This window comes from Myxocyprinus asiaticus, chromosome 42 (assembly GCF_019703515.2).
Source record: "Myxocyprinus asiaticus isolate MX2 ecotype Aquarium Trade chromosome 42, UBuf_Myxa_2, whole genome shotgun sequence".
NCBI lineage: Eukaryota > Metazoa > Chordata > Actinopteri > Cypriniformes > Catostomidae > Myxocyprinus > Myxocyprinus asiaticus.
In genome coordinates this window covers 23,807,760-23,821,030 of record NC_059385.1, presented here as the reverse complement: position 1 = coordinate 23,821,030, position 13,271 = coordinate 23,807,760, and the positions used below count along the sequence as shown (strand labels likewise).

The 13,271-nt window shown below is 38.5% G+C and overlaps 1 protein-coding gene across 1 annotated transcript in view; it reads left to right on the top strand.

Annotated features, from left to right (window-relative positions):
- The window catches only part of LOC127432763 (signal peptide peptidase-like 3), a 77,330-nt gene extending 70,775 nt beyond the window's left edge, over nt 1-6,555 (top strand). Inside the window, exon 10 of the mRNA XM_051684172.1 lies at nt 3,734-6,555. Coding sequence (XP_051540132.1) covers nt 3,734-3,805 — 72 coding nt within the window. The 3' untranslated portion in view covers nt 3,806-6,555. The remainder of the gene's footprint in view (nt 1-3,733) is intronic.
- The last annotated feature ends 6,716 nt before the right edge of the window (nt 6,556-13,271 follow it).

Below are 13,271 nucleotides of genomic sequence, written 5' to 3'. Positions count from 1 at the left end.
CCGTCCAGACTCCACGACACACATAGTCATTTTTTGAACCGCAATACATTGCGATACACAATATATTGTTACACCCTTAATATGTATATATATATATATATATATATATATATATATATATATAGATATATATATATATATAGATATATGTATAGATATATGTATATATATATATATATATATATATATATATATATATATATATATATACACACTACCGGTCAAAAGTTTTGAAACACTTGACTGAAATGTTTCTCATGATCTTAAAAATCTTTTGATCTGAAGGCGTATGCTTAAATGTTTGAAATTAGGTTTGTAGACAAAAATAAAATTGTGCCACCATATTAATTTATTTCATTATAAAACTAAAATGTAATAAAAATTTAAAAAAAAGTTTTTGAAATTGATGACTTGGACCATATAATAAAGATAAGCAGCCAATAAGTGCCCAACACATAGATGGGAACTCCTTCAATACTGTTTAAAAAGCATCCCAGGATGATACCTCAAAAAGTTGGTTGAGAAAATGTCTGCAAATTCTAGGCAAAGGGTGACAACTTTGAAGATGCTAAAATATAACATAGTTTTGATTTATTTTAGATTTTTAGTCACAACATAATTCCCATAGTTCCATTTATGTTATTCCATAGTTTTGATGACTTTACTATTATTCTAAAATGTGAAAAAATATTATAATAAAGAATGAGTAAGTGTTTCAAAACTTTTGACCGGGTGTGTGTGTGTGTGTGTGTGTGTGTGTGTGTGTGTGTATATACATATATATACATATATACAGTTGAAGTCAGAAATTTACATACACCTTAGCCAAATACATTTAAACTCAGTTTTTCACAATTCCTGACATTTAATTGTAGAAAACATTCCCTGTCTTGGGTCAGTTAAGATGACTATTTTAAGAATGTGAAATGTCAGAATAATAGTAGAGAGAATGATTTATTTTGGCTTTTATTTCTTTCATCACATTCCCAGTGGGTCAGAAGTTTACATACACTTTGTTAGTATTTGGTAGCATTGCCTTTTAATTGTTTAACTTGGGTCAAACATTTTGGGTAGCCTTCCACAAGCTTCTCACAATAAGTTGCTGGAATTTGTTTCACCATGTTGAGCAAACTCCTGCAGAGCTGCACACTCAGTCAACCAATATGCTTGAATGTTACTACGGACACTGCTGTATAACATCAATTACCGAGGTGGCTGGCACAACGAACACAAAGATAGGTATGTAGCCAATGTACTAGAAACTACAAGACAGTTTCGCACGGCACGGGACCTGACAACTGGTAAAATCACACATGGTGTTTGTGCAGCCAAGACGGTGCTCGCATCGCGGTTTCGTCATGGTTAAAAACTTCATTAAGTCAAGTCACCCACATCATGTCTCTCACAGTGTACTAAAACAACATATAAAAATTCTGAAAAGTATTATTAATACTAGGCGTGATGTAGGCATCTGTATTCTCTTGTGGTCCACGCAGTGTTGTCAACTTAAACTGGTCCTTGATGAATTAACTGTAACTTTTAAAATAGTTGGGGGAAAAATTTTGTTATTGCTAAAGCAGACTGCAACTCTGAAAAACAGATAAACAGCACCTATAGTTTTTCTATTTTAAAAGCATTGACAAGCTGCTTAAAATTTTCTTTTACAGTTTTTTCCACAAACTGCACAATGAAATATTTTGGGCAGTGAAATGTTTTGTTTATAATTTAATTATAGATTGGGTGACCAGACGTCCCGGTTGTTTACACGGGACAGTCACGGTTTTTGGTAGGGTCACTGATTTTTTTTCATAAATTAAATCTCCTCATTGTCCTTCTCACTATTGTCTCCGGTATCGTTTGCAAAGAAGAAAATCAATTTTGTTGCGTCGCATGTTGACATTCATTCTAGTCTTCAGCAAATCAGCTGAATTCTATCTGGTTACCATGGCAATGACGTCATGCGCTTAGCGCTTGCACTCTATGACGTCCTGTCAGTCATGTAACTTCTTAGTGAGTCCTAATTACTACTGTGTTGACTCATCATTTTCCCAAACCAGTCGGCAGATAGAGACAAAAAATAAATCTCAGTATATATAATTTTAGATAGGGATAATTTTAGATTAGAACTAAACTAAATTGAAAGGAATTGAAAGATTTTGCTCTTATGGAAAGAAATTGGTACTTTAATTCACCAAAGTGGCATTCAACTGATCACAATGTATAGTCAGGACATTAATAACGTGAAAAATTTGAAATTTGAAAATAAATTTCAGAACTTCTTATACTCAGAGTTTTCATCAAAAAATCCTCCACGTGCAGCAATAACTTTGCAGATCCTTGACATTCTAGCTGTCAGTTTGTCCAGATACTCAGGTGACATTTCACACTTCCTGTTGCACTTGCCATAGATGTGGCTGTCTTGTCGGGCACTTCTCACGCACCTTACAGTCTAGCTGATCCCACAAAAGCTCAATGAGGTTCAGATCTATAACACTCTTTTCCAATTATCTGTTGTCCAATGTCTGTTTCTTTGCCCACTCTAACCTTTTCTTTTTGTTTTTCTGTTTCAAAAGTGGCTTTTTCTTTGCAGTTCTTCCCATAAGGCCTGCACCCCTGAGTCTTCTCTTTACTGTTGTACATGAAACTGGTGTTGAGCGGGTAGAATTCAATGAAGCTGTCAGCTGAAGACATGTGAGGTGTCTATTTCTCAAACTAGAGACTCTGATGTACTTATCCTCTTGTTTAGTTGTACATCTGGCCTTCCACAACTCTTTCTGTCCTTGTTAGAGCCAGTTGTCCTTTGTCTTTGAAGACTGTAGTGTACACCTTTGTATGAAATCTTCAGTTTTTTGGCAATTTCAAGCATTGTATCGCCTTTATTCCTCAAATCAATTATTGACTGACGAGTTTCTAGAGAAAGCTGTTTCGTTTTTGCCATTTCTGACCTAATATTGACCTTAAGACATGCCAGTCTATTGCATACTGTGGCAACTCAAAAACAAACGCAAAGACAATGTTAAGCTTCATTTAACGAGCCAAATAGCTTTCAACAGTGTTTGATATAATGGCAAGTGATTTTCTAGTACCAAATTAGCAATTTAGCATGATTACTCAAGGATAAGGTGTTGGAGTGATGGCTGCTGGAAATGGGGCCTGTCTTGATTTGATCAAAAATTACATTTTTCAAATAGTGATGGAGCAGTTTTTTTTTTTTTTTTACATCAGTAATGTCCTGACTATACTTTGATCAATTGAATGCCACTTTGGTGAATTAAAGTATCAATTTCCTTCTGAAACTGCAAAATCTGGACATTATTCCAAACTTTTGGCTGCCAGTGTATATTTCTTTTTAAAGGAAAGTTACATTTTTATTTAATTTGTTAGTTCATTTTTTTTTCTTCTTTCAGTTTTTGTTTTATTTAAACATTAAATCTAAATATTTATATATTTATTTGTTTTAATTTGTTTTATTTATTTATATATTTATTTTTTGAAGCAGTAAATTTTTTTTTCCATGTATTTTATTTATTTCCATTTGTTTTACTTCAATGTTTTTGCCATTGCGCTTCAGATTTGCAAACTTTTTAAAGACTCAAGAAAATATTCCACTCGGTATATAGTATTGAGATCAATTTTCACCTGCAATTTTTCTCTGCAATTGGTGTCACCCTGTCACATTGCTCTTGTTTTGATGTGATCTTAACCCTGTCTCTCTTTCTGTGTGTCTCCACAGGGCGACCTACGGCGCATGTGGTCCGAGCCCTTCCATGCCAAAGCCAGCAGCTCACGTTTCCTGGAGGTATGATGCTGCTTTGACCAGCACAGATTCCCCACCCTACCCACCCACCAGAGAGAGAGAGAGAGAGAGACAGAGTTTGGAAGAGAGGAACTTAAATCGTCTTCTCATTGTCCCTCATTCCTGTTGTCATCCTCCAGCCAGCAGATGAACAGGCGTACGCAGACTTCACTGGCAGATGGATTCAAGCGTTCCACACGTCTCCATATTCCTCATTCCTTACATTCTATCCATTCTTTGTCCGGATCCACTACTGTCCATTCAAATCCTGTCTTTTTCCTCTACCTTTTTTTCTTTCTCAGCTCCATTCAATCTTGAAGCTTGTCACTACATCTTTCTTAAAAGGATAGTTCACCCCCCAAAAACAAATTCTGTCATCTGTCAACCTGTATTAGGTTTGAACAACATGAGGTTGAGGAAATGATGGCAGAATAAAAAATGTTGGGTGAACTATACCTTTAAACTCTCTCTCTCTCTCTCTCTCTCTCTCTCTCTCCCTCTTTCCTTCCTTGCCCATCACTGCTTCTGTTTTCTGAACTGAACCACACTTTAACGGTTTCTGTGTTCTCTGGACGTAACCGGAGCCTCTTTGTGCTCCAAATGCATTTCCATTTTTACCATTCGGCACCATTATGGATTTACAGACTGGGATGTTTTTTTATTTTATTTACTTCTATAAACGAACCGTGGACAAGGAACGTCGATTCCACCACCATCATTGGATGACGATGACCCTATAAGGGACCAGCACACAGGACAGCGATATATTTTCCCCTTTACTTCGTTCTCTCTTTCTCTTTCTCCTTCTGATAAATCCCCCACCCCACATCCATCCCGCCCCCTTTGCAGATACATGTATTTTATTTAGAAAGATTTTATTCTTGACATATACAGAAATGATGCATTATAAATTGTGGGGGCATACAGCTCTATGTATATATGTGTACACATGTATTAAGGGTTATCATGTTGAGGTGCAAGTGTGTGTGAGTGTGTGTACGTGTGAATGAGGGCAAAAATTTGTTTAAAGAGGAACTATGTCATTTTTCTGTGCTTTTAGAGCTCGATGGAGCCATAGCCAAATGAAATGACAAAGGCAAATGAGGGGAAATGTTTTTGTTTGGTTCTTTAAATCCACATAGGTCACTTTTTTGCCTACACATCCTTGTCCATATGACACAGTGGGAGGGCTGGTTGCATGGTTCGAACGGGCCAATCTGAGCACAGCTTGACCATTTAAGAGCAGTGTATGTGTGTTTGTTTGAGGTTGTGTAGATGTATGAATGTATGGCGTTACCTCTATAGGGGTCTGGGTGGGCTATTAATGGAACAGTTGAAAACTCTGTCAACATTTGTTTATCATATTGTTCCAAACCTATATTATTATTATTATTATTATTATTATTATTATTATTATTATTTTTTTAACTTCTGTGGAACACAAAAGGAGATGTTTAACTAAATGTTAGTATCGGTCACATTCTCTTATTTAATTTTTTTTTTTTCATACAGTGAAAGTGAATGAATAGTGACTGAGACTAACATTCTCTTGTTTTCCACAGAAGTCATACAGGTCTGGAACGACAGGAGGGTGAGAAAGAAAATTCTCACCAAATCTGTCAAGAAAATGTCCTGATTGAATATGACCAAGATTTTTTCTTGAGAATCATCCAGTTAATGATGACAGAATTTTTTTGGTGATCTATCTCTTTAAATAGGAGCTCAATCACCCCCCTTGAGGTAAATCTTATAGGACTGTACTAAAATCATTGGACCCTAGTTATTTAATCAAGCCCATGGGTTTTTTTTTTTTTTCACTAGTATTTTGTTATTTCAATCATATATATATATAATTTTTGTTGTTGTTGTTGTCATTCCTCCCACACAATTGGATCCATAATAGAATAAAACTGAAACTGAGGGTGTGTGTTCAGTGGGGTTGAATGAGTGCGTGTGTGTGCAATGTTGTAGAAATAATGCATTTTGCTGGCTTCGTCTGTTGAGTTTTGCTTTTTTTTTTTACCTGTTGTTACCTGTTTTTTAATCTGTTAGTCGTCTGGCCTTGCATGTCAATTGTACAGCGTGTCATTCTTCAAAGCTGCGTTTCCAGGGCAACGGCGGTAGTGCGACACTCTGAAACTCTGAGACGCAGACACAGGGTCGTAAACGAAGAGTCGCACAAGAGAATTAATAAAACAGAGAGAGAGGCCGAGGGGCAGCAAGACTGAACCACTTTGCCCCGCTTTTGGACATAAACATTGGCAATGCGTTGCCTAAATATTCAGTATGAACGTTTGCCTGATGGCAGTGGGACATGGTTAAACTGAGCATCATGGACATAAATCCAACACACTGTCCCTCTGCCACCCTTATAGACATTACAACAAAAAAAGAGAACAATATAAATGACGATCATGATGATTGCATTGAAATAAACACAAAAGTTAGTTTTTTTAATGGAAGATTGCTTTTTCTGTTTTTTGTTTCAAACCATTATCTGTCATTTTCCCCCACTTTTCCCTTAATGCTGTTGATTTTCATTTTGTACTTATTTTTTTCATTGTCCTCCCTGCCTGCAGAGGGCGCTAAGCTCTGTTCGGCTCTCAACATTAACAGCCAAAAGGATTCTGTATACAAATTTGAATAAAGTGTAGTGAAACGTGGATCCAAATGAGTTGTACTGAACACATTTCAGCTCTCCTAACCTTCCCTTCTCCTTTAGTCAGGATTCTGCTGTAAATAAAACATGACTAACTGTATGTCCAAGTGTTCTCATTACTCTCGCTTTTAATTAGTGGTGTTTGCTGTGATACACTGTTTGTGCAACCGCTGTAAATTATGCCTCAAATCATGCAGGTGTGCCATTATTTTTCTATGCTGTCAGACGACAATCAAGAGGTTTACAAAAAATTAGTCTGTTTTAATTGTCATGAAATGAGTAGAAGCACAGCAATATGTCCACATGTTGCACAGTTACACTTTTTGTGTTGTGGGTTGGAATTTAACATTTTCAGATCTTTGTTCACAATGATGGTTTTGCTATACAGATTCACTGGCCCATTTTACCTACACTTACGGAGTACTTTATTAGGAACACTATACTAATAATGGGTAGGTCTCCCTTTTCTTTCAAAACAGCCTCAATTCTTCGTGGCATGGACTCCACAAGATGTTGGAAACATTCCTTTGAGATTCTGGTCCATGTTGACATGATTGCATCACTCAATTTCTGCAGATTTGTCAGCTGCACATTTGTGCTGCGAATCTCCCGTTCTACCACATCCTAAATGTCTTCTACTGGATTCAGATCCCGTGACTGGAAAGGCCACTGAAGAACAGTGAACTCATTGTCATGTTCATGAAACCAGTTTGAGACAACTTTTGGTTTTGACATGGTGCATTATCATGCTGAAATTAGCCATTAGAAGATGGGTAAATTGTGGACATGAAGGGATGCACATGGTCAGCAACAATACTCAAATAGTCTGTAGATTCAAGCGATGGTTGATTGGTATTAACGGGCCCAAAGTATGCCAAGAAAACATTCCCCACACCATTACACCACCGCCACCAGTCTGGACTGTTGACGCAAGGCAGGTTGGGTCCATGGATTCATGCTGTTGGTACCAAATTCTGACCCTACCATCTGTGCCTCAGCGGACATCGAGATTCATCAGACCAGACTGTTTTTCCAGTCTTCAACTGTTCAGTTTTGGTGGGCATGTGCCCCACTGCAATCTCAGTTTTCTGTTCTTGGTTGACAAGTGGAACCCAACGTGGTCTTCTGCTATTGTAGCCCATTTGGCTCATGGTTCAATGTGTTGTCTATTCTGAGATGCTATTCTGCTCACTACGATTGTATAAGAATGGTTATCTGAGTTACCGTAGCATTTCTGTCAGTTTGAACTAGTCTGGCCATTCTCCGTAGACCTCTCATCAACAGCTGGATTTTTTTTGTTTGTTTGTTTGTTTGTTTGTTTTTTTGTTTTTGCACCATTCTCTTTACACTCTAGAGATTGTTGTGTGTGAAAATCCCAGGAGATCAGCAGTTACAGAAATACTCAAACCAGCCCATCTGGCACCAACAATCATGCCACGGTCCAAATCACTGAGATCACATTGTTTTCATTGTTACATAAAATGATAGAAGAGACCTGAATTAACAAACAAAGAGCAGGGTTGAAATGTGCTTACACGTTTGAGTGCTGTTCTAGATGATTTACCAAAAGTGGCCCAATTTAGCTGTCTTCACCCTATATTTTGTAATTGTATCGTCAGTGTGTTGGTCTGCTTCTGTTTCTGCATTGAGCTCCTTTAATATGTTAAATAATACTTTATAACATATGTTTACAACTTATATATCTATGGAGTAGAAATATCAACTGAGAACATCTCAAGTTGACTGTGTAGAGTAAATAAATATATGCAGTCAACAGGCCTATATTTTAATGGCTAAATTCAAATATTTGAAATAAGTGTGCAAGGATTGAATTCTATAAAGTTGGTGATGAATGAGTAGTGAACCATCATTGGCCTTGCACATGGAGAATGACAGTTTGTGTTTGTATCACAATTGTATTCACGTGAACCATTGTACTCCAACAATGTACATGTATGTGCTTTAGCCCAGATTGCTCCTCATGGTGTGTTTGCATCTTACATTGAAAATGTATTCAGTATAATTGCCCATTCATGAATATATTACATTAAATATACATTGCTAGTAGTACTAATCGTCAGTGAGGTCTGGAAATGGCAGACAACTGTGAATATTTAAAATAATACATACATTAGAGGAATATTCTGGGTTCAATACAAGTTAAGCTCAGTTGACAGTATTTGTTCATACTGCATGATGTTTAACACAAAAATTCATTTCGACTCGTCCCTCTTTTTCTTCAGAAAAGCAAAAATCTGGGTTATCGTCAGGCATATACAATGGAAGTGAATGGGGCTAATCCGTAAATGTTAAAATACTCAGTTTCAAAATTAGGCCTTTAGCTACAAGATGTAAACAATATGAGTGTTAACATGATTTTAGCGTGATTAATTAAGGCTTAATATCCTTTTCTGTGTGAAGTAATATCCAATTTTACAACTTTGTTGCTAGGCATGAAGATATAACATCGTAAACACTATAACGACCGTAAAATTATGATTTAAACAACTTTTCAGCTCAAGTGAAACAAACGTTTTAACAGAAGAATTGATGCAAGTACTTTTATAAAATGATAAGTTTTATGTCTGACTGTAACCGCGATATTTTTTTTTTTTTTTTTTTTTTTTATTATTATTATTTTTAAAGGAGGCTGACCATTGAACTAGGCAGCCTCATTCACTTTGCAATTTTAAAACTAACCACAAGGTGGCAGTGTTAACACATCCTGTATCTAAAGCTGCAGCCGTGGAGCATATTCTGTGATACTGCAACATTCTGTTTTTTTATATTATTCCTCTTTCCCAAAATAAATAATTAAACAATAAAATTATTAATTATATAAAGTAGTATTGCTAGAATCAAATGTAAATGTGAAAAAGATTTAAAGGAATATTTCACACAACAATCAGTACACTCTCATCATTCACCCACCCTCATGCCATCCCAGATGTGACTTTTTTCTTCTGCTGAATTTTTAGATTTTTTTTTAAAGATTTTTAGAAGAATATTTCAACTCTGCTGGTCCTTACAATGCAAGTGAATGGTGGCTAGATCTCTGAAGGTCCAAATATCACATAACGGCATCATAAAAGTATTCCATATGACTCCATGTCTTCAGAAGCGATCCAACTGGTTTTGGGTGAGAACAGACCAAAACATAACTCCAGAAGAAAGAAAGTCATACACATCTGGGATGGCATGAGGGTGAGTAAATGATGAAAGCATTTTCATTTTAGATGTACAGTTGCATAATTCGATTGAGAATAACTGTGCTATTTAGTCAAAATAGTTTCAAAATGTCCTCAGTAGATTTCTGACTGAACAATTCTTCATTTTAATGGTCCAATTTAGTGTCGCGTGACCGCACGTTTGTGACGTCACTTCTCATGCAAAGATGTGCTCAGAAAATGGCAGCTCGTGCATGTGATGTTTGCTGAGTCAGCTAGTCTTAACACAACAAGAGCAGAGAGAGGGGTTACTGAGTACTGACATGAATAAACATTTTTACCATGCAGGAGAGTGGCGTGAGAAAGCACGAGTGACTGTTAGTTATAATCCGGTGTTAGAGGTATCTTAACCTGGACAAGTTTAATCATGGTGAAAGTGATTGACCATTGATTTCCCCCAAGAGAAGCCATTTTCCTACTGAAGATCATGTTTCTACAGGGGAAAATAACATCTCAACAGACAGAATATTACAGGGTTGTTTCTGTTATGCTACTCTAACTTCTGTTGTAATTTAAGGAAAAGTTTAAGCGCTCAGGCTCTTAAACATTATTCATTGATTATTATTCATTGATTATTTACTCAAAGGCAGTAAAGTTAACCATATCCAACCTAAAACACTGGAAATAAAGTTAAAGTTAGCAATTGTTCAGTGAGGGTTTCAAGTAAAGTGTGATAATTTTTAACCATCTTTTTATATTAAACAGATTTCTGTGATTTTTTTATTTTATTTATTTATTATAAAACGTGATGGAATGTTTTAGATTGAGAAATAACAACTTATACCACAAAATTATGTCACTTCCTGGGGAATTAGGAACTAGTTGTTTACCAAAGTTGATTACCAATTAAACAAATTATTTCAAGAAAACATATTTTGTTGCAAAATCGCCAGTTCCCTTACGACTTGACATTGCATCACTAAGATGAAGCATATGGGGAGTGTCCTTCTATACGACCTAGTTGAAACCTTTCTACAATAACGGCAATTCTAAAATTGGCTGTGGTGTTTAAGCCCCGCCCTTTTAGGCACGAAGCTGTCCGGTATAAAAACGGGCACGCAAACACCATTCCTGAGAATTTTCTTCCTTCAAGACAGCAATTCATCTTTCGTTTAGAAGCCTTCTACTACTTCGCCGTCGATATGCACGATTCAACGGGCGGGATCTTCATGGCAATGAGAAGACTCTCCGCTCCCCTTTGGGAGAGCCACTAACGTGTTCACATCTTTTTAAAGATGTCGTTCCGTAAGTGTTCATTATGTGAGGGACACATCCCACCGTCAGATCAGCATGAGAGCTGCATTCACTGTCTGGGCCACGCCCACGCAGAGACAGCTCTAATAGAGACAGACTGCCCTCACTGTGAGGGCATGAGTAAAAAGACGCTTCGCTCATGAATCGCCCTCGTTCTGAGGGACGATTCACCTCCCACGCCCTCCCACCCGCCTCTTCTGTGACTCCCGAGGGATCTCACGCTGAGGCACGGCGGGGCCACGAGATCATTCATCAAAGATGAATTTGAAGTTGATCTCGTGCCGGCACACGCCCCGCGAGCCCCACAATCTCCATATACTGTGTCTATGCCGATACAGTATGTGCGTGACGAGCTTTGGCCCTCTGCAGGAATGCATGGCCTCATTATGTTCGGCAGTTCTGACGCTGGGGTGATGTTATTTCTCTCACTGCATCTGGCGAGTGGTCAATGAATGACGTTGCCACCGCTTCCCCCAGCGAGGGCGAGGAGCGCGCATGCACCACTGACAAGGTAATGCTTCTCGTCCTATCAAGAGCGGTCGAAGAGCTCGGTCTCGAATGGTCTCCTCCAGAGGAACCTGAAAAATCTCGTCTTGATGAATGGTTCTTGCAGTCCGGACACCGTCAAGCGACCGCATTCTGCAGATCTGCTTCGTTCTTCCCTGAAGTTCATAACGAACTGACAAAATTCTGGCACGCGCCCTGCTCAGCTCACTCACACAGCGATTCCACTCTCATCACTAAAGTGGACCACGGGGAAGACAATGGTTATGCCCAACTACCCCTGTGGAAGAGGCGGTAGTGGCACATCTCTTCCAGTGGAAATCACGGCCCGTTCATCCTTCCAAGCAGTGCTGATTGACATCCGCACTGGCTGGGATAACATACTCAGCTGGGTGCCAAGCTGGTTCAGCACTCCACACGATGGCGGTGCTCCAAGTTTTCCAAGCTAAGCTCCTCAAGCAAATGGACAAGCAAGGCTACGATCCAGAGATGTTCAAAGAGTTCCACTATGGACTTAGTGCTGTGAACCATGAAAGGCCATTGGCAAGTCAATGAGCAACATGGTGGTTTTGGATCGTCACATCTGGCTGACCCTCACGGAAATGTGTGACATGGAAAAAGCTGCTCTATTCAATGTTCCGGTGCCTCCAGCCGGCTTTTTTTGCGGCTCTGTGGATAGATTTTCTGAGCGCTACGTCACAACACAGCAACACTCACAGGCTATAAGACATTTTATGCCAAAACGGAGCAGTACTTCATCACAACCGGCCAGCCCCCTTCTAAAAACCCCACGCCTGCTGCCTTAGTGTCGCCAAATGTCACCGCCAAGCTGCCGGTAAAGCCATGCAAGCCTTGGCCCAAATGATGTCAGCCGCCTCAGCCCAAGCCCCATGCCGAGGGGAAAAACCCCCCATGCAGCAAAAGTGCTCCTGACACACAATGCTGTTCCCCTCTTCCCAACTACTGTTTGTCGGGAAAGGAATATTGTTGTTCAAAATGTTGTTCAATATGTTGTTTCTGTATCTCACATTCAATCACATTCAATAAAGAATGCAAAAAGAGTACAGCCAGTTGCAACGAGACGCTCACTCTTTTTCAATGAAGAGCTCTTCCACTTCAAAGCCCACACATTATGCACAACCGCTTCCCAATGGTGAGCGGCGCATTATATCATATATCATGCAATGAACAAACCAAACTGTTAGAGAAATTGTGATAAAAGCCTATAAACAAAAGATTTTTAAAAATTGTTAATTCAGTATTTTAAGAGATATATGATAGGGACATGAAAATGTACTGCATAGGACACACAATTATTGTGCAAAAATAAAACAACAACTGTGGACAAGACAACAGAGGATTGCCTATTACCACATGCATCCTTAATGCTTAAAGTATTGATTTTAATCTATTTGCCAGTGATAAATCAGTCAGGACATCAGGGCTGTGGGGTTGGGTGGGGGGAGTGGAGATATTTGAGGGTTGTTAAGGTCAAGCAAGTGTTACAGAGACGCTGGGACTGTGGAATTTCTAGCATCCACCCGTTCATGTATTCGCCAGAGCACCCGAAGGCTCTTTACCACTGAAGTTTGGTTGGCCATATGGGATTCCACTGGGAGCATGTGGATTGTGACATGTTATCTGTAGGGAAAAGGCAGTTGAGCTGTAATATAAAGTTTACTGGACAGTTTACTGGACAGTGAGTGTGTTTCATGGTGTTGTATGAAAAGGTCATGTACACACACATTTTTGGCATGTCAATACAGTGGCAAAAAATAATGCCCACCCTGAGGTGTGCCATAACAGTAAACAGCTTGAAGAGCTGAACTTT